This window comes from Ranitomeya imitator, chromosome 7 (genome assembly GCF_032444005.1).
Source record: "Ranitomeya imitator isolate aRanImi1 chromosome 7, aRanImi1.pri, whole genome shotgun sequence".
Lineage (NCBI taxonomy): Eukaryota > Metazoa > Chordata > Amphibia > Anura > Dendrobatidae > Ranitomeya > Ranitomeya imitator.
Window position 1 is genome coordinate 192,628,325 of NC_091288.1, and position 19,836 is coordinate 192,648,160.

Sequence of the window (19,836 nt, forward strand, 5' to 3'; positions counted from 1 at the left end):
ATGCACTTGATGGGGCAGACAGTGGTTGACCCGACCCACTAGGCCGCATTGTAGCACAGTGAGCTTCCCACTGCAACTTATGCCTCATATCCATGTGACGGTTCATGCATGAACTTCTCAAGCTAGTCATTTTTTGGCCTCTACTGAGATTTTGGTGACAAATTACAGACAACATGAGTTGGGTCATCCTTTGCAATGTCAAAAAATGCCCAGGCTATGCAAGGCTTAGAGCCCATGCGACCGGAAGAGCCACCACGACTTCTGCTCAGAGGCACAGTTGGGGTTGAGGATGCAGTTGTTGACGTGCTTCCAGTACTCTGTCTCTGTCCAGGAAGGCGCAACCTAACCTCGTCGTCAGACTCGTCACTAGCATCCTCCTCCACCTCCTCTGCTGACCTCATGGACTGGCGGACTGTGGGTTGCCAGTAAGTGGGGTCTCCAACCTCATCATCATCATCCTGTGTGTTCTCACACCTATCGTCCTGAGAGCCAACCTCTTCCTGCCCTGACCGAAAAGTCATGTTTTTGTTCCAATTAGGTATCTCAGTCTCATCATCATCTTCCTCATTGTCTCCACCAACAGGAGTTACAGTTTGGGAATTATGCTCTGAACCTTCTTCATCTGGGCCTGGATCCGACTCACAAAGATTCTGGGCATCAGTGCAAATCATTTCCTTGTCTGGATTCACAGAAGCTCTGGAGCAGACTTCTGATTCCCAGGCTATAGTATGAGTAAACAGCTCTGCAGACTCAACCATCTGTGTTTCCCCATACTCAGACGGGCGGCTGGAGACTTGGGAGCTGTGAGGAAGCAAGTGCGATTGGGGTGACAACTCTGAGGACTGGAGTAGTTGTGATGTTGAAGTTGACATGGAGGAGAGCCCATTAGAACGAGCACTTGATATCTGTTCAAGCACCTGCTATTTTTGTGCCTCATCTGGAATTTTTGGCGATGCTCGTAGCGATGGTCATAAGAAAGGGATCATATCAGATTGTCCTCGAAAAGAAGTAGACATCTTACTTTGGCTGGAAGATGGTCTTTCTTCTGCAGATGTTACTGTTACTTTACCACCTACCTCATGGACACAACCTTTTTTTCCCTTTCCAACATGCCTATTCCCCTTTCCACCAGCAGCAGGCCTTTTGCCACTCATTTTGGCGCGTAACTAATTGGCAATTCTGTATCTGTAGTTGTTGGTACAAAAACCGATGGATGAAAACAGAGCAGAACTGAGTGACCAAACTGTGGTACTAGGCCCAAAAGGATTTACTGGGTTAGGTGCAGTAAAAATTTTGATACACAGGCGGTGTAGTTAGCTTCACAGGCGGGCTACTCCGCTGATGTGCAGACACAGCTCCTAGACCCAAAACTATTTACTGGGTTAGATGCAGTAAAAATTTAGATACACAGGCGTGCAGACACTGCTCCTAGGCCCAAAACTATTTACTGGGTTAGATGCAGTAAAAATTTAGATACACAGGCGGTGTAGTTAGCTTCACAGGTGGGCTACTCCGCTGACGTGCAGACACAGCTCCTAGGCCCAAAACTTTTTACCGGGTTAGATACAGTAAAAATTTAGATATACAGGCAGTGTAGTTAGCTTCACAGGTGGGCTACTCCGCTGACGTGCAGACACAGCTCCTAGGCCCAAAACTATTTACTGGGTTAGATGCAGTAAAAATTTAGATATACAGGCAGTGTAGTTAGCTTCACAGGCGGGCTACTCCGCTGATGTGCAGACACAGCTCCTAGGCCCAAAACTATTTACTGGGTTAGATGCAGTAAAAATTTGGATACACAGGCGGCATAGTTAGCTTCACAGGTGGGCTACTCCACTGACGTGCAGACACTGCTCCTAGGCCCAAAACTATTTACTGTGTTGGATGCAGTAAAAATTTAGATACACAGGCCGTGTAGTTGGCTTCACAGGCGGGCTACTCCACTGACGTGCAGACACTGCTCCTAGGCCCAAAACAATTTACTGGGTTAGGTGCAGTAAAAATTTAGATACACAGGCGTGCAGACACTGCTCCTAGGCCCAAAACTATTTACTGGGTTAGATGCAGTAAAAATTTAGATACACAGGCGGTGTAGTTAGCTTCACAGGCGGGCTACTCCGCTGATGTGCAGACACTGCTCCAAGGCCCAAAATAATTTACTGGGTTAGATGCAGTAAAAATTTAGATACACAGGCGGTGTAGTTAGCTTCACAGGCGGGCTACTCCGCTGACGTGCAGACACTGCTCCTAGGCCCAAAACTATTTACTGGGTTAGATGAAGTAAAAATTTAGATACACAGGCGGTGTAGCTAGCTTCACTGGCGGGCTACACAGATGACTATCAGACAATGCTACTAAGCCCAAAAGGATTGGCTGAGCTAGATTACACCAAATGCTGTGACAAACACTTGCACAGCACTGGCACAGACCTGCCTGGCAAAAAGTGCTAGGAACTGCTGTAACCTACCCTGAAAAGGGCTGATATTACAACTAGTCCCGACTTCCCCGACTCCCTAAACCTATCTCTCTGACAATTCGCTCCCAAAAAAGACTCTTAGTCTGTATAGCGCCCACAGCAGCAGCGGTGCCATCTAACACTAAGTTGCAGCAGTGAGGAAATGGTGGCGATGGGGCAAATGGCTGGTTCTTATAGGGCAAGGACATGTGACATACACAGCCAATGACACATTCCCTTGCTTGTGTGCATCACATGCACATTGCTGTGTGTGTGTGCACTGCTGATAGGCTGAGAGACTGCACCACCCCACTGTTAATGCGGGAAAGAAAAAAAAAAGGAGATCATCATTATTTCAGCACAGATCTATCCCCCGCCCACTCGCCCACTCTTCACTGAAACAGTCTATTAACAATGATAAACAGTTTTAATGTGAAAATCAAGTTAGACTTTTGGTGAACGAACAGTTATCAAACATGCAAATTGCCTCTTCTGAGAAAAAGAGGACTTAAACTCTATAGCGCCACCTGTTGGAAGTAGCGATCCTAAAAGTCACAATCAACCCTTTAACGAGTCGTGCAATATGACTTAGGATAAAAGCCAAATCAGTATCTCAATTCGCAGACACGGTGTTTGGGAATGTTGGCCCTCGTCAGTGCGAAGCATGAGAACTGATTTGGCTAGGTGAGAGGCTCTGGACTGGGGTCTAAGGGGTAACGTTTCTCCTTATGGAGAGTGACATACCGGGCAGCACGGTGGCGCAGTGGTTAGTACTGCAGCCTTGCAGCGCTGGAGTCCTGGGTTCTAATCCCACCCAGGACAACATCTGCAAAGAGTTTGTATGTTCTCTCCGTGTTTGCGTTGGTTTCCTCTGGGTACTCTGGTTTCCTCCCACATTCCAAAAGACATACTGATAGGGAATCTAGATTGTGAGCCCCATCGGGGACAGCGATGATAATGTGTGCAAACTGTAAAGCGCTGCGGAATATGTTAGCGCTATACAAAAATAAAGATTATTTATTAAAAAACATATATTACTATTCACAACATGCATTAACTTGATTGGTCCTCCTGAATTAAATATATCTAGTGCTGTAGGTACTGGGCTTATTCTGTAGATCATGTTCTTTGTGGCAAAACCTGGTGTGAAGAAACCAGATTGTATCTTAATTACCCAGAGAGCTACGTTTTTGCAAACCAATAAGAACTGACTTTTCATCTGTATATTGGCTTGTGCATTTAAGTGTTTATGTCTGGTGGTTCAAGAAGACAGACTTGCAAACTGATACTATCTGACATACTGTGTAAAGGTACCGTCACATTTAGCGACGCTGCAGCGATATAGACAATGATGCCGATCGCTGCAGCATCGCTGTTTAGGTCGTTGCGTGGTCGCTAGAGAGCTGTCACACAGACAGCTCTACAGCGACCAACGATGCCGAAGTCCCCGGGTAACCAGGGTAAACATCGAGTTACTAAGCGCAGGGCCGCGCTTAGTAACCCGATGTTTACGCTGGTTACCATTGTAAATGTAAAAAAAAAAAAACACTACATACTTACATTCCGGTGTCTGTCGCGTCCCCTCGCCGTCAGCTTCCCGCACTGTGTCAGCGCCGGCCGGCCATAAAGCAGAGCACAGCGGTGACGTCAACGCTCTGCTTTACGGCCGGCGCTTACACAGTGCAGGGAAGGTGACGGTGAGGGACACGACAGACACCAGAATGTAAGTATGTAGTGTTTGGTTTTTTTACATTTACAATGGTAACCAGGGTAAACATCGGGTTACTAAGCGCGGCTCTGTGCTTAGTAACCCGATGTTTACCCTGGTTACCAGGGGACTTCGGCATCGTTGGTCACTGGAGAGCTGTCTGTGTGACAGCTCTTCAGCGACCACACAACGACGAAACAGCGAAGCTGCAGCGATCGGCATCGTTGCCTATATCGCTGCAGCGTCGCTTAATGTGACGGTACCTTAAGGGTAGCTTACATGCTTTGGGTATAAAAAAGACTGAGAGATCACATCCGGGGGGAGACTGAAGTACACAGAGCTACCAACCCTATGCTTGTCCTTACCTCTTCTCTGTGCATTCATCCACAGATAGAGTAGTGACCCTGGGAGCTCTGACATTGTGTCAACTAGCTTTGGACCTTGTATGGACTCTATGGACAGTTCTTGGTCATCTCCCTTTGCTTGTCGTTACCTCTTCTCTGTGCGTTCATCCACAGATGGAGTAGCGACCCTGGGAGCTCTGACATCATGCCATACTGGAAATACGTGGAGACGCAGTGATATTTTATATGCGCCCATGTAACCAAGCGATTCCAGCCATGGTGGGATTGTTCTGTTTGCTATTGTGTGCTGTGGTTCAATAAAGTATTGCCACACTGTTTTACCTTAAAGGGAACCTGTCACCCCGTTTTTTCAGATTGACATAAAAATACTGTTAAATAGGGCCTGCGCTGTGCGTTACAATAGTGTATGTAGTGTACCCTGATTCCCCACCTATGCTGCGAAATACATTACCAAAGTCGCCGTTTTCACCTGTCAATCAGGCTGGTCAGGTCGGGTGGGCGTGGTGACATCGCTGTTTCTTCCCCAGCTTTCCGTTGGTGGCGTAGTGGTGTGCGCATGTGGCCATTTTCCCAAAGCCGAGATTGCATCTCGGCTTCAGGAAAATGGACGCCGCGATCTCCATCTGCGCACACGCGGCATCCCGCGGCCATTTTCCTGAAGCCCTGTGCAGCAGAGCACTCCATCTGCACACTCGCGGCCTCAGGAAGATGGCCGCCCCCACCGATGACAAGGGTAATAGCGCAGATCGCGCACTTTTTCTTCACCTGCGCGCAGTGGATTCGGAACTTGGACATGCGCTACATACACTATTGTAACGCACAGCGCAGGCCCGATTCAACAGTATTTTCATCTCAATCTGAAAAAACGGGGTGACAGGTTCCCTTTAACCCTGTGTTGTCTGTGTAGTGTATTGCCCACTGGAAGATAGAGCGGGCGTTCAGTGGTATGAGCCGTGGTCCATGAAGTCTTGCTAAAGACAGCCGGGCGAGCGGACGAGAGCACCCACTGACCCCGTTTCTCCACACCTGGCACAATTTCCGCGATGAGGTTCTCTTTCTTCAATGTAGACCAATGTTGGAATTGCAACTTCTAGGCTCCCATAGATGTAATTGTCAGACATCTCTAAAACTGGAAAATCTTTTCAACCTTTTGCCCACCAAATTCTGTTTAGCTGATTACATTGGTAATTTATTAAAACTGTAATACACAAAATCTAGTGCAATAGACTCCAGCACAATAGATACTGTATAAAGTTCATTCTGCTATAACTGCAAATAGATTAATTTGTGTCGTTTTCCCAAACATCAGTATGTGAACTCTACCCCTTGGCACTGGTCCAGCTGCAGAATGGATAAGATAAAAAATTCCATTATCGCACTGGATACATCACGTGATGACACACCTTGGCCAACATTCATTTAGATAAAATGCATAATGTTATGTATATAAAAACAAGAACGGCCAAGCCACGATTGTGTGACAAAGGTAAATGGCAATTGACCAATCAGTTTATTGTAGGTTATTTGTGCCCTAGTAAAGATTAACACGTGTAGAAAAAAATAAGCCCAAGTGTATAAATATAAGGACAGGAGCACAATCAGAACTCACTTTTACCAGTACTTCGCTATGGCTTTCATTGCCTACTTCTTGGCTAGAGCCGATGTGTTGGTATACTTTTCAATTTTCATTGCATTATTCATCTATTGGATAAATGGAATTAGGAAGAGCACAGCAAAGATGCCCCCTGGACCTATGCCTCTGCCGGTCATTGGAAATCTCAACCTGCTGGACCTGAACAAGCCCCATGAATCTCTGATGCAGGTAGGATACTGTACTTACTGTATGGTCAAGGAGGGTGCAACAGTATTTAGCTGGGGGCAAAGGAATTGGGGGTGGTTGCTGAATGAGACTGGTATGAATGGATTCATGGTGGGCACTAAAGGTCTAGAGGTCTTGTCCTTTGCTGCATTATATACTAACCATTGATGTGAATGGGCACTGTGTAACTCTGCATTTCCTCTGTGGTGGCGAGGGAGAGAGATTGAATACTTACTGTCAGATTTCCCTGGAATAATAGCTGATTCCTCCAATTTCTGGCAGGTAGACACTTTGTGATGAAACTATTGTTAAGGGACCATCTAATACAGGGGTCCCCAACCTGTAGCTTGGGAGTCACATGTGGCTTGCGGTCCCATGAATTGAGGCTCGCCGCTGTCTGCCAGTTTGGTGCATTAGCTCCAGATTTAGTTAACTGGTATGAAGAGCACATCTCAAAATGGTGAACTTTGTGAGTAGCCCTGCAGAGAAGAGCAGATCTGGGTGCACATCTACTGGTGTTGGGGGTTTAGAGATAATGTAAGTATGGTATGCTGGAGACAGGATGATACTACCGGTCACAGGAGGTGTTTGAAGCTGGATGTGACTGTGTTGGGAGTGCGTGATGGAAGAATGCTGAATGGGGGTATGGTGGGAATCCCTGGATCTTGGTATACTGCTTCAGGGTGATTTGTGTGGAAAAGCTTTGGTTATCATTATACCCATAATGGGGGCTTTAGTTGCCACTACTGTGAGGGGAGACAGGAGCTGGATATGGCTTGCGACCCTCTTGCACAGCTGAATGTGGCTCTCAAAGTCAGAAATGTAAAATAGGGATTGTGCAAAGTCAAGAACCTCTTGAAGAGCCGCACACTTGTCATGTTGCTGGAGACACGTGCAACCATGTTCTGCTATAATGGTTTTATGTAGTAATTTACAAAGTTAGCTTCTTGTTCGTTTATCAAAACAATGAGAGAATAAAAAATGGATTAATGACAATACCATAGCATTTAATATATGGCCAAATGTAAAGACGCATTAGAGAGTAATAGAATCTATTATATCCGTACTCTGTTTTGCGTTCTCTCATGAACAAGAGCTATCCTGGGTCACACATTTCTCTGCCATATTTGGGGCGATCGGTGAGGGTCTCAGGACCCAGGCTCCCTCCGTAAAGTGTCATCAAAATATAAAAAAAAGTATAAAAGTTATGACGCTCTTTAAATAGTTGATTTTCAGGATCACTGTTGATAGTTATGACCCAAACTGAACTTCAAAGAAATTTGTCTAAACTCAGAGTCAATGAATGTGTTGATTCATCATGAGTTAATAAAGGGCTAGACCAGTGGTCCCCAACTCCAGGCCTCAAGGGCCGCCAACAGTGCAGGTTTTCAGGATTTCCTTAGTATTGCACAGGGGTTGGAATCATCACCTGTGCAGATGATCACATTACCACCGATGCAATACTAAAGAAATCCTGAAAACCTGCACTGTTGGCGGCCCTCGAGGCCTGGAGTTGGGGACCCCTGGGCTAGACGATGGTGAGCGTGGGCGACATTCTTGCATGGTGTATCTAGGGTGCCAGCCTTCACGGGCAGGTAGGGCTATTGAGAGGGCATTGTCTGACCTATCTTGTCCTATAGTTCACTTGGCGCAATAGTGGATACTGAAACCACTTGTGTTATTATAAATTTGGATAATTTGGGGACTACAGTGGTAATTTTTCACTTTTAATTATGAAAAATAAAGATTATCTTTTATTGATGGAATTCTATATATTAGTCACACCTTTCGGAGTAATGGGACTGAGTAATGTGAATATGAGACCACTAACAATCATATCTCAATTACTCAGTGGTTCCAAGTATCTCTCAGAACATGCCTTGCACTGTCTTACCTGTGCAAGGCTTTACTGCTTCCAGAGACACACGCACTCTCCCTTTGCCCAGTTCTGGTGCAGGTCAAATTTTATCACCAATGTCTCAAGTCATAGAGACTCTCAGTTCAGGCCACATCACCTCCTCTCCTGTCAATTTTAATTTTTTAGCTGTTCTGAACAGATCTTTACGCCTCTTGTTCCCTAAAATTAGTGGTAAGGCAAAATTCCTTGATCATATCATGATTTTTGCATATTTCCCCAGCATCATGGCATCAACAGCAACTGTGGCTTTTTAGAAGTTTATCTTTTTTCGCTCTGTTTAAGTGATATTGTGGTTTGAAAATACAACCCCTGGCAAAAATTATGGAATCACCGGCCTTGGAGGATGTTTATTCAGTTGTTTAATTTTGTAGAAAAAAAGCAGATCACAGACATGGCACACAACTAAAGTCATTTCAAATGTCAACTTTCTGGCTTTAAGAAACACTGAAAGAAATCAAGAACAAAAAATGTGGTAATCAGTAATGGTTACTTTTATTAACCAAGCATAGGGGAAAAATTGTGGAATCACTCAATTCTGAGAAAAAAATTATGGAATTTCCCTGTAAATTTTCATACCCCAAAAAACCACCTGCATCAAATTAGATCTGCTCGTTAGTCTGCATCTAAAAAGAAGTGATCAGACCTTGGTGAGCTGTTGCACCAAGTGGACTGACATGAATCATGGCTCCAACACGAGAGATGTCAATTGAAATCATTTTTCAAGATGATAATGCATCCTGCCATAGAGAAAAAACTGTGGAAACATTCCTTGAAAAAAGACACATAAGGTCAATGTCATGGCCTGCAAATAGTCCGGATCTCAATCTAATTGAAAATCTTTGGTGGAAGTTGAAGAAAATGGTCCACGACAAAGATCAAACCTGCAAAGCTGATCTACAGCAATCAGAGAAAGTTGGAGCCAGATTGATGAAGAGTCCTGTGTGACACTCATTGAGTCGATGCCGCAGAGACTGCAAGCTGTTATAAAAGCCAGAGATGGTGCAACAAAATACTAGTGATGTGTTAGAGTGTTTTTTGTTTGTTTGTTTTTCATGATTCCAGATTTTTTTCCTCAGAATTGAGTGATTCCATAATTTTTCCCCTATGCTTGGTTAAAAAAAGTGACCATTACTGACTACCACATTTTTCGTTCTTGATTTCTTTTAGTGTTTCTTAAAGCCAGTAAGTTGCCATTTGAAATGACTGTAGTTTTGTGCCATGTCTGTGATCTGCTTTTTTTCTACAAAATTAAACAACTGAATGAACATCCTCCAAGGCCGGTGATTCCATAATTTTTGCCAGGGGTTGTACATGTTTTGTCTTTACAGAAGTACAACTCAAATTAATGTTTTGCAGCTTTCTGAGAAGTATGGTGAAGTATTTACTTTGCATTTTGGACCCAAGAAAATGGTGATACTTGCTGGATATAAGATTATAAAGGAAGCACTTGTTACGCAAGCTGAGGATTTTTCAGAACGGCCGACTACTCCACTCTTCGATATCCTCTCTAATGGACATGGTATTTATAGAACTATAATATTGTGCATTCTATGAATCGTAAAATCCACAATGGTGACCTGTAAGAGTAGAAGAATACTATAGAGTCTAGTAAATATAGCTGATTCTGCTAATAAAAGATTCACTAAAAACCTCAGCAAAGGAAATTTATGAGCAAATATTATGAATGAAGAACACTTTAGACATGGAAGCCGACTGTTAGAAGTTGCGTAATGACTGCAGAAAGTCGTAGCGTCTAGTGTCTATACTTCTGCATTCTTCTTATTCCTACCTTATTGTCATCATCATTCTACGTCCTTTCTCTCATTTTCAACATTTTTCTGTGAATTTTTCACAAATTAATATATATTAAAATGAAGCTTCTATTATACACTGAACAAATCCAGGGGAACAAACAAGTGAACATTTTTTATAAGTCAAGGGTGAACATGAAAAAGAAAGAAACAAAAGAAAAAGGGAAGGGAGGGAAGCGCTCAGGTTATCCTTGGGAAGTAACCCGCGGTCCTGCTTTTCACTTTTATCTACCTTCTCCTTATCCTCTTTCTATTTCATCTCCTTCTACTTCTGTACACCATTCTTTTTCCGTTTCCTTCTTCTCATTCATCTTCCTCATGATGATTATGTTCAGTCTTCTTCCTTATTCATTTTGTTCTTTTCTTTGATTTCATCTTCTTTCTGTTTTTCTTTCTTTATCTAATTATTCATCTACTTCATGATTCTCTTCATTTTTATCTTATGTTCACCTTATCTACTTCTTGTCTTCTTTTCCATCTCCTGCATCATCATTATCATAACATCATCTTGACTATTCTGCCTTCACCTTTTTCATCACCATCTTTATTATTATTATCTACGGTTTAAATTTCTTCCTTTGTTTCGTCTTCATCATCCATCTTCTTCTTCTCCAACTTTCTTCTTCAGTTTTATTGTAATTTTCGTAATTCTCTCTTTCTTACTTTTCCTGTTATTTTCTTATCTTTTTCTTTTTTTTGTCCTCCCTTTCTCCATCTTTTCTGTAACCATCATCTTTTTCTTTTCTGTTTCTTCTCTTCTTCTTTCCTCTTACTTTTGCAACATTTTCATCTTTCTCATCTATATATAATTGTATAAGGTTCATTTCCATCTGTTTTCCACTTCTGTCTGTCTGTCGTGGAAATCCCGCGTCGCTGGCTGGGTGCGACCAATCAGCGACCGGCATAGTCCGGCCGCAAATTGGCCAATCCCTACTCCCCTCCAGTCAGTGCCCCCATACTCCCCTCCAGTCAGCACCCACATAGCGTTTTAGCAGTCTGTTAAACAGACTGTGTTACACCGCTGCATAACATGGTGTAACGCAATCCGTTAACGCTGCCATTAACCCTGTGTAACCAACTTTTTACTATTGATGCTGCCTATGCAGCATCAATAGTAAAAACATAAAATGTTAAAAATAATAATACAAAAAACCATTATATTCTCACCTTCCGGCGTCCAAGGCTGCCTTTCCGGCTCCTCGCAACGCCCAAGAATGTATTGCGGCAACGACCCGTGATGACGTAGCTGTCTCGCGAGATGATGACATAGCGGTTTCACGAGACCGCTACATCACCACAGGTTATTGCCACAAGGCATTACTGGGAACGGAGCATCGCGAGGAGCATCGCTAAAGGCCTGGCCTGGATCTGGGGGCTGCCGGAAGGTGAGTATATAACTATTTTTTTATTTTAATTCTTTTTTTTTAACAGGGATATGGTGCCCACATTGCTATATACTATGTGGGCTGTGTTATATACTACGTGGGCTGTGTTCCATACTGCGTGGGCTGTTTTATATACTGCGTGGGCTGTGTTATATATACTACGTCACTGTGCTCTACACTACGTGGGATGTGCTATATGCTACATGGCTGTGCAATATACTCCATGGCTGTGCTATGTACTACATGGCTGTGTTATATGCTGCATGGGCTGTGCTATATATACTGCATGGGCTGTGTTATATACTGCGTGAGCTGTGCTATATACTACGTGGGCTGTGTTATATACTACATGGGCTACATCATATACTGCGTGGGCTGTGTTACATATTGTGTGGGCTGTGTTATATACTGTGTGGGCTGTGCTATATACTATGTGGGCTGTGCAATATACTACATGGGCTGTGTTATATACTGCATGGGCTGTGTTAAATACTGCGTGGGCTGTGCTATATATTACGTGGCCTGTGCTATATACTGCATGGGCTGTGTTATATACTATGTGGCTGTGCTATTTACTACATGGCTGTGTTATATACTTCGTGGCTGTGTTATATACTACATAGCTGTGCTATATACAATGTGCCTGTGCTATATACTACATACCTGTGCTATATGCTACGTGGCTGTGCAATATACTATGTGGCTGTGTTATAAACTGCATGGGCTGTGCTATATACTACGTGGATGTGTTATAAAATGCATGGGCTGTGCTATATACTACGTAGTTGTGCTATATACTATGTGAGCTGTGTTATATACTACGTGGCTGTGCTATATACTACATGGCTGTGCTATATACTACGTGGCTGTGTTATATACTGCTCGGGCTGTGCTATATACTATGTAACTGTGCTATATACTACGTGGCTGGGCGATATACTATGTGGCTGCTATATACTATGTGCCTGTGCTATATACTACGTGGCTGTGCTATATACTACATGGGCTGTGTTATATGCTACGTGTGGGCTGTGAGACTCTTTTGCCCGGGGCCCTCAAAAACCTGCAGCGGGCCCTGGCTTCACTTATTGTTCGCAGCCGGCCACGAACAATCAGCGACGGGCGCAGTCCGGCCACGAAGTGGCCCCGGATTTGAACCACGCTTCGCTAATTGGTTGCACCCGGCCGGCCGAATCCTGTGTATTCATTGCACTATTCTGAAATCTTCATAAATAAACTACATACATATTCTAGAATACCTGATGCGTTCTAATTGGGCCACCATCTAGTTATTAATAAAATTATTATTGTGTATGACACCCTTGGTTGTCAATTTACTTGTATTTTCTTACTTGTGGGTGTTTTTTATAAATGACATTTTTAAGTCACAGAATTAAAGTTCTTCAACTTTAAAAAAAAAACACTTGTTGGATTGTTTAGATTACTAAAGGCTGTTTTCTATTCAGTTTGATTAATTTATACTTGCCAAAGTTTTTCATATTTACCGTAACTATATTTTAGGTGTACTATTTTCCAATGGAGAAACATGGAGATCCATGAGGAGATTCATGCTATCAACACTTCGAGACTTTGGAATGGGGAAGAAAAGTATGGAAGCCAGAATTCAAGATGAATTAATGCCCCTTATAGAAAGTTTTAGATCTCACAATGGTAAGATACATCATTCCCATTTATCTCCTAGATTTCATATACTCTAACCTCTTGTCTGTTGCTTTCTACAACCCGGTCTACACAATCCACATTGTCAATCCCCAACACAGTTAAACTATAACGATATTCAGAGGGGTTTTGTAGACCCCCATTCACATATAGTAGAGGATACACCACAGTGTGAAGTTTTTGCTTTATATTTGAATCATATTTTGCTGCACGTGGAAAACATCTGCAGCATCTAAACATATTAGAAGTTTAATTGGCTGTAGATTTGCTTCAATTATCACTTGATTGCTTCAGTAATCTACTGTCATTACTGAAGATAGTTTTGACCTGAGGTTACAATACCTGGAGCATTTTTTATTCTTATTTTATTTTATTGTATACTGTATGTATATTTTTATTATTTTAGGCAAACCATTTAATACTCACATTGTGATAAACACTGCCATTTCCAATGTAATCTGCTCTATTATCTTTGGGAAAAGGTTTGAGTACGATGACCCAGAGTTTGAAAAATTAATCAAAATCGTAGATGAAAATGTCAACCTGGTCGGTTCACCCAAAGTGCTGGTAAGAAAACCTTCAAATGCTATATCTAACCTTTTTAGTGAATTCTCAGAAGAATAGTATCTGTTTCACATTTAGGACTAATTGTAGTGCAATCATGAGCTCAGACAAACAGAGCCAAACTCATCTTTTGGTTCTCACCCAATACACTCAAGTTGCTTCAGTTATATAATGAAAGTGTCCTACATAGTAGATGATGATGTACAAACTTGGTTCTGTGCATGGTTCCTTACAATTAATGTACAATATCCAATTAATATTTTTTTCCCCTTTCTCAAATTCAATGGGTCACTATACTGGAGCAGAACAGTCCTCAGACTTTCACCAAATACAGTGGGTGTAATATGAACATAATAGGGAGTTTAAGGAAACAGACTGCTATGGAGGCTAGATAATACTGATTGTGTTCCTCTATTGATTTATTATTTCTACAGCACCGACATATTTCACAGCACTTCACATTTTAGATGGGACTTGTACAGACAATTAAAGAATTACACATAACTCAGATCCTGTAGACTGTGAGTCCTCGCGGGAAGGGTCCTCTCTTCTTCTGTACTTGTGTTTGCCTTGTTTTGGTTATGCTTATTGTGCTTGTCTATATTTGCCCCTTTAACATGTAAAGTGCCATGGAATAAATTGCGCTATAAAAATGTATAATAATAATAAATAAAATACCAAGAGGAGTGAGGGCCCTGAATGGTAGATGGCAAAAAGTGATTGTGTTGTGTGGTCCGGTTATTAATATCATAAATAAGATACATAACGCTGCATGAACGAGTCACCAGCCAGTATGTGTACAAGTACTGATACAGAGGGCTATTAAGTGCATAGAGTATGTGTGAATATGTGCTAGAAAGGTTTTGATTTCATAGAAAATTTTGTATGGGCAAAAATGGGATATTTAGATAAGTGAGGAGAGGTGATAGACCAATCTAAAGAAATGTGTTTTAGGCCACACTTAAAATTGGGGGTATTGGGAACTAATCTTATTGTCAGGGGTAGTGCATTCCCAAAAAAATGGTGAAGCATGTAAGAAGTCTTGGAGACAGGAGTGGGAGGTTTGGATTATTGAGTATGTAAGTTTTAGGTCACTAATGGTAACTTCACACTCAACGATGTCGTAAACCGCGCGCCGTAAGGACATTATTGCAAGAGAGCTTGGCTGAGTAGATTACACAAGAAGGAAAACACACAGCAAGTCAGCAGGATCTAGGAGCAACATGGCAGATGTGACAACCTACATGGTGAGCTGCAGCATGTGCTACATGTTCACAGATCGACCAGAAGAAGAATTAAATTTCACCTGTCAGAAGTGTAGACTAGTGGCCCTTTTAGAAGAAAAGGTGCGGGGTCTGGAAGAAAGAATAGCAACCTTGAAACTCATCAAAGAGAATGAAGACTTTCTAGACAGAACAGAAGCATCTCTACTGGTCACAGAAGGTGAAAAAAGTGTCAGAGAACCTCCAAAACAAGATGAGTGGAAGCATGTGACCAAAAGAAGCAAGAAGACCATGGAGAAATCACCAACCACACAACTGAAGAACCGATATCAAATCTTTGTAGAGGATGAAGATGGCACACCTAAGAATGAAGCAATACCAGCAAGCAAAAAAGAAAAGGGCACACAGCAACAAGTGACAGCAAAAAGTACAGCCAAGAAGCAACGAAGAGTGGTGGTGGTGGGAGACTCACTACTGAGAGGCACAGAAGCAGCCATCTGCAGACCGGTCATAACTGCAAGAGAAGTATGCTGCCTTCCAGGTGCGATGATCAAGGATGTGACCGATAGGATACCAAAGCTCTTCAACTCCAAGGACGTCCACCCATTTCTTCTGATACATGTTGGCACCAATGACACGGCAAGGAAGGACCTACCGACAATCTGCAAAGACTTTGAAGAGTTGGGGAAGAAAGTAAAGGAACTGGATGCACAGGTAGTTTTTTCTTCTATCCTTCCAGTAGACGGGCATGGCACCAGGAGATGGAACAGGATCCTTGATGCAAACAACTGGCTAAGACGATGGTGCAGACAACAAGGATTCGGATTCCTGGACCACGGTGTGAATTACTTGTACGATGGACTCCTCGCCAGAGACGGACTACACCTCAACAAACCTGGGAAACACACATTCGCCAGAAGACTCGCTACACTCATCAGGAGGGCGTTAAACTAGAAGAAGAGGGGACGGGAAGAAAAACATTAGACTTGAACAAAGAAGATCCAGGAAAACATACTCAGAAGGGAGGTAAGAACATTTCTAAAACAATCCACAGCGAGGAGATTGGAACAAAACAAAATCCTCTAAACTGCATGCTTGCAAACGCCAGAAGCCTGACAAGCAAGATGGAAGAACTAGAAGCAGAAATATCTACAGGTAACTTTGACATAGTGGGAATAACCGAGACATGGTTAGATGAAAGCTATGACTGGGCAGTTAACTTACAGGGTTACAGTCTGTTTAGAAAGGATCGTAAAAATCGGAGAGGAGGAGGGGTTTGTCTCTATGTAAAGTCTTGTCTAAAGTCCACTTTAAGGGAGGATATTAGCGAAGGAAATGAGGATGTCGAGTCCATATGGGTCGAAATTCATGGAGGGAAAAATGGTAACAAAATTCTCATTGGGGTCTGTTACAAACCCCCAAATATAACAGAAACCATGGAAAGTCTACTTCTAAAGCAGATAGATGAAGCTGCAACCCATAATGAGGTCCTGGTTATGGGGGACTTTAACTACCCGGATATTAACTGGGAAACAGAAACCTGTGAAACCCATAAAGGCAACAGGTTTCTGCTAATAACCAAGAAAAATTATCTTTCACAATTGGTGCAGAATCCAACCAGAGGAGCAGCACTTTTAGACCTAATACTATCTAATAGACCTGACAGAATAACAAATCTGCAGGTGGTTGGGCATCTAGGAAATAGCGACCACAATATTGTGCAGTTTCACCTGTCTTTCACTAGGGGGACTTGTCAGGGAGTCACAAAAACACTGAACTTTAGGAAGGCAAAGTTTGACCAGCTTAGAGATGCCCTTAATCTGGTAGACTGGGACAATATCCTCAGAACTAATAATACAGATAATAAATGGGAAATGTTTAAGAACATCCTAAATAGGCAGTGTAAGCGGTTTATACCTTGTGGGAATAAAAGGACTAGAAATAGGAAAAACCCAATGTGGCTAAACAAAGAAGTAAGACAGGCAATTAACAGTAAAAAGAAAGCATTTGCACTACTAAAGCAGGATGGCACCATTGAAGCTCTAAAAAACTATAGGGAGAAAAATACTTTATCTAAAAAACTAATTAAAGCTGCCAAAAAGGAAACAGAGAAGCACATTGCTAAGGAGAGTAAAACTAATCCCAAACTGTTCTTCAACTATATCAATAGTATAAGAATAAAAACTGAAAATGTAGGCCCCTTAAAAAATAGTGAGGAAAGAATGGTTGTAGATGACGAGGAAAAAGCTAACATATTAAACACCTTCTTCTCCACGGTATTCACGGTGGAAAATGAAATGCTAGGTGAAATCCCAAGAAACAATGAAAACCCTATATTAAGGGTCACCAATCTAACCCAAGAAGAGGTGCGAAACCGGCTAAATAAGATTAAAATAGATAAATCTCCGGGTCCGGATGGCATACACCCACGAGTACTAAGAGAACTAAGTAATGTAATAGATAAACCATTATTTCTTATTTTTAGGGACTCTATAGCGACAGGGTCTGTTCCGCAGGATTGGCGCATAGCAAATGTGGTGCCAATATTCAAAAAGGGCTCTAAAAGTGAACCTGGAAATTATAGGCCAGTAAGTCTAACCTCTATTGTTGGTAAAATATTTGAAGGGTTTCTGAGGGATGTTATTCTGGATTATCTCAATGAGAATAACTGTTTAACTCCATATCAGCATGGGTTTATGAGAAATCGCTCCTGTCAAACCAATCTAATCAGTTTTTATGAAGAGGTAAGCTATAGGCTGGACCACGGTGAGTCATTGGACGTGGTATATCTCGATTTTTCCAAAGCGTTTGATACCGTGCCGCACAAGAGGTTGGTACACAATATGAGAATGCTTGGTCTGGGGGAAATTGTGTGTAAATGGGTTAGTAACTGGCTTAGTGATAGAAAGCAGAGGGTGGTTATAAATGGTATAGTCTCTAACTGGGTCGCTGTGACCAGTGGGGTACCGCAGGGGTCAGTATTGGGACCTGTTCTCTTCAACATATTCATTAATGATCTGGTAGAAGGTTTACACAGTAAAATATCGATATTTGCAGATGATACAAAACTATGTAAAGCAGTTAATACAAGAGAAGATAGTATTCTGCTACAGATGGATCTGGATAAGTTGGAAACTTGGGCTGAAAGGTGGCAGATAAGGTTTAACAATGATAAATGTAAGGTTATACACATGGGAAGAAGGAATCAATGTCACCATTACACACTGAATGGGAAACCACTGGGTAAATCTGACAGGGAGAAGGACTTGGGGATCCTAGTTAATGATAAACTTACCTGGAGCAGCCAGTGCCAGGCAGCAGCTGCCAAGGCAAACAGGATCATGGGGTGCATTAAAAGAGGTCTGGATACACATGATGAGAGCATTATACTGCCTCTGTACAAATCCCTAGTTAGACCGCACATGGAGTACTGTGTCCAGTTTTGGGCACCGGTGCTCAGGAAGGATATAATGGAACTAGAGAGAGTACAAAGGAGGGCAACAAAATTAATAAAGGGGATGGGAGAACTACAATACCCAGATAGATTAGCGAAATTAGGATTATTTAGTCTAGAAAAAAGACGACTGAGGGGCGATCTAATAACCATGTATAAGTATATAAGGGGACAATACAAATATCTCGCTGAGGATCTGTTTATACCAAGGAAGGTGACGGGCACAAGGGGGCATTCTTTGCGTCTGGAGGAGAGAAGGTTTTTCCACCAACATAGAAGAGGATTCTTTACTGTTAGGGCAGTGAGAATCTGGAATTGCTTGCCTGAGGAGGTGGTGATGGCGAACTCAGTCGAGGGGTTCAAGAGAGGCCTGGATGTCTTCCTGGAGCAGAACAATATTGTATCATACAATTAGGTTCTGTAGAGGGACGTAGATCTGGGGATTTGTTGTGATGGAGTGTGGGCTGAACTGGATGGACAGATGTCTTTTTTCGGCCTTACTAACTATGTTACTATGTTACTATGATGTCGATCGCTGCAGCGTCGCTGTTTGGTCGCTGGAGAGCTGTCATACAGACAGCTCTCCAGCGACCAACGATCCCGAAGTCCCCTGGTAACCAGGGTAAACATCGGGTTACTAAGCGCAGGGCCGTGCTTAGTAACCCGATGTTTACCCTGGTTACCATCCTAAAAGTAAAAAAAACAAACACTACATACTTACCTTCCGTAAATGTAACGGTGACCACTCTCTGCTCATTCTCCTCGATCTTTCTGCAGCTTTTGACACTGTTGACCACCCTCTCCTACTCTCTAAGGACACTGCTCTCTCCTGGTTCTCTTCCTATCTTTTTTGTGACCGCTCCTTCAGTGTTCTGTTCTCCGGCTCCACTTCATCTCCTCTTCCTCTCACTGTCGGGGTCCCTCAGGACTCAGTCCTTGGCCCCCTTCTCTTCTCCCTCTACACAGCCCCAATTGGACAGACCATCAGCAGATTTGGCTTTCAGTACCATCTTTATGCTGATGACACACAACTATACATGTCAGCCCCTGACCTTACCCCCGCTGTACTACAAAACGCCACTGACTGTCTGTCTGCAGTCTCTAACATCATGTCCGCTCTCTATTTGAAACTCAACCTCTCCAAAACGGAACTTCTTCTACTCCCACCATCTAATAACCTCCCTAAACCTGACATTTCCCTCTCCGTGGGTGGCACCATAATAATGCCTAGGAAGCAGGCACGCTGTCTGGGTGTTATGTTTGACTCCGATCTCTCCTTCACCTCCCACATACAATCTCTTGCCCGCTCGTGCCGTTTACACCTAAAGAACATCTCTAGAATCCACCCTTTTCTCACCATGGAGACAACAAAAACTCTCACTGTCGCCCTAATCCACTCCCGCCTGGACTACTGCAACTCTCTATTAATTGGCCTCCCCCTCACGCGACTTTCC

General features: G+C 42.8%; 1 protein-coding gene across 2 annotated transcripts in view; it reads left to right on the forward strand.

Moving 5' to 3' along the window:
- Window positions 1-19,836, forward strand: part of LOC138645174 (cytochrome P450 2K1-like) — an 82,873-nt gene that overhangs the window by 48,135 nt on the left and 14,902 nt on the right. The window contains exons 1-4 of one of the 2 annotated variants that reach the window (XM_069734274.1): window positions 5,983-6,350; window positions 9,622-9,784; window positions 12,983-13,132; window positions 13,548-13,708. In XM_069734274.1, the coding sequence (XP_069590375.1) occupies window positions 6,156-6,350; window positions 9,622-9,784; window positions 12,983-13,132; window positions 13,548-13,708 (669 nt within the window). In that variant the 5' untranslated portion in view covers window positions 5,983-6,155. Of the gene's footprint in view, window positions 1-5,982; window positions 6,351-9,621; window positions 9,785-12,982; window positions 13,133-13,547; window positions 13,709-19,836 lie in introns of those variants that run through there. The other variant, XM_069734273.1, reaches the window with a different exon arrangement.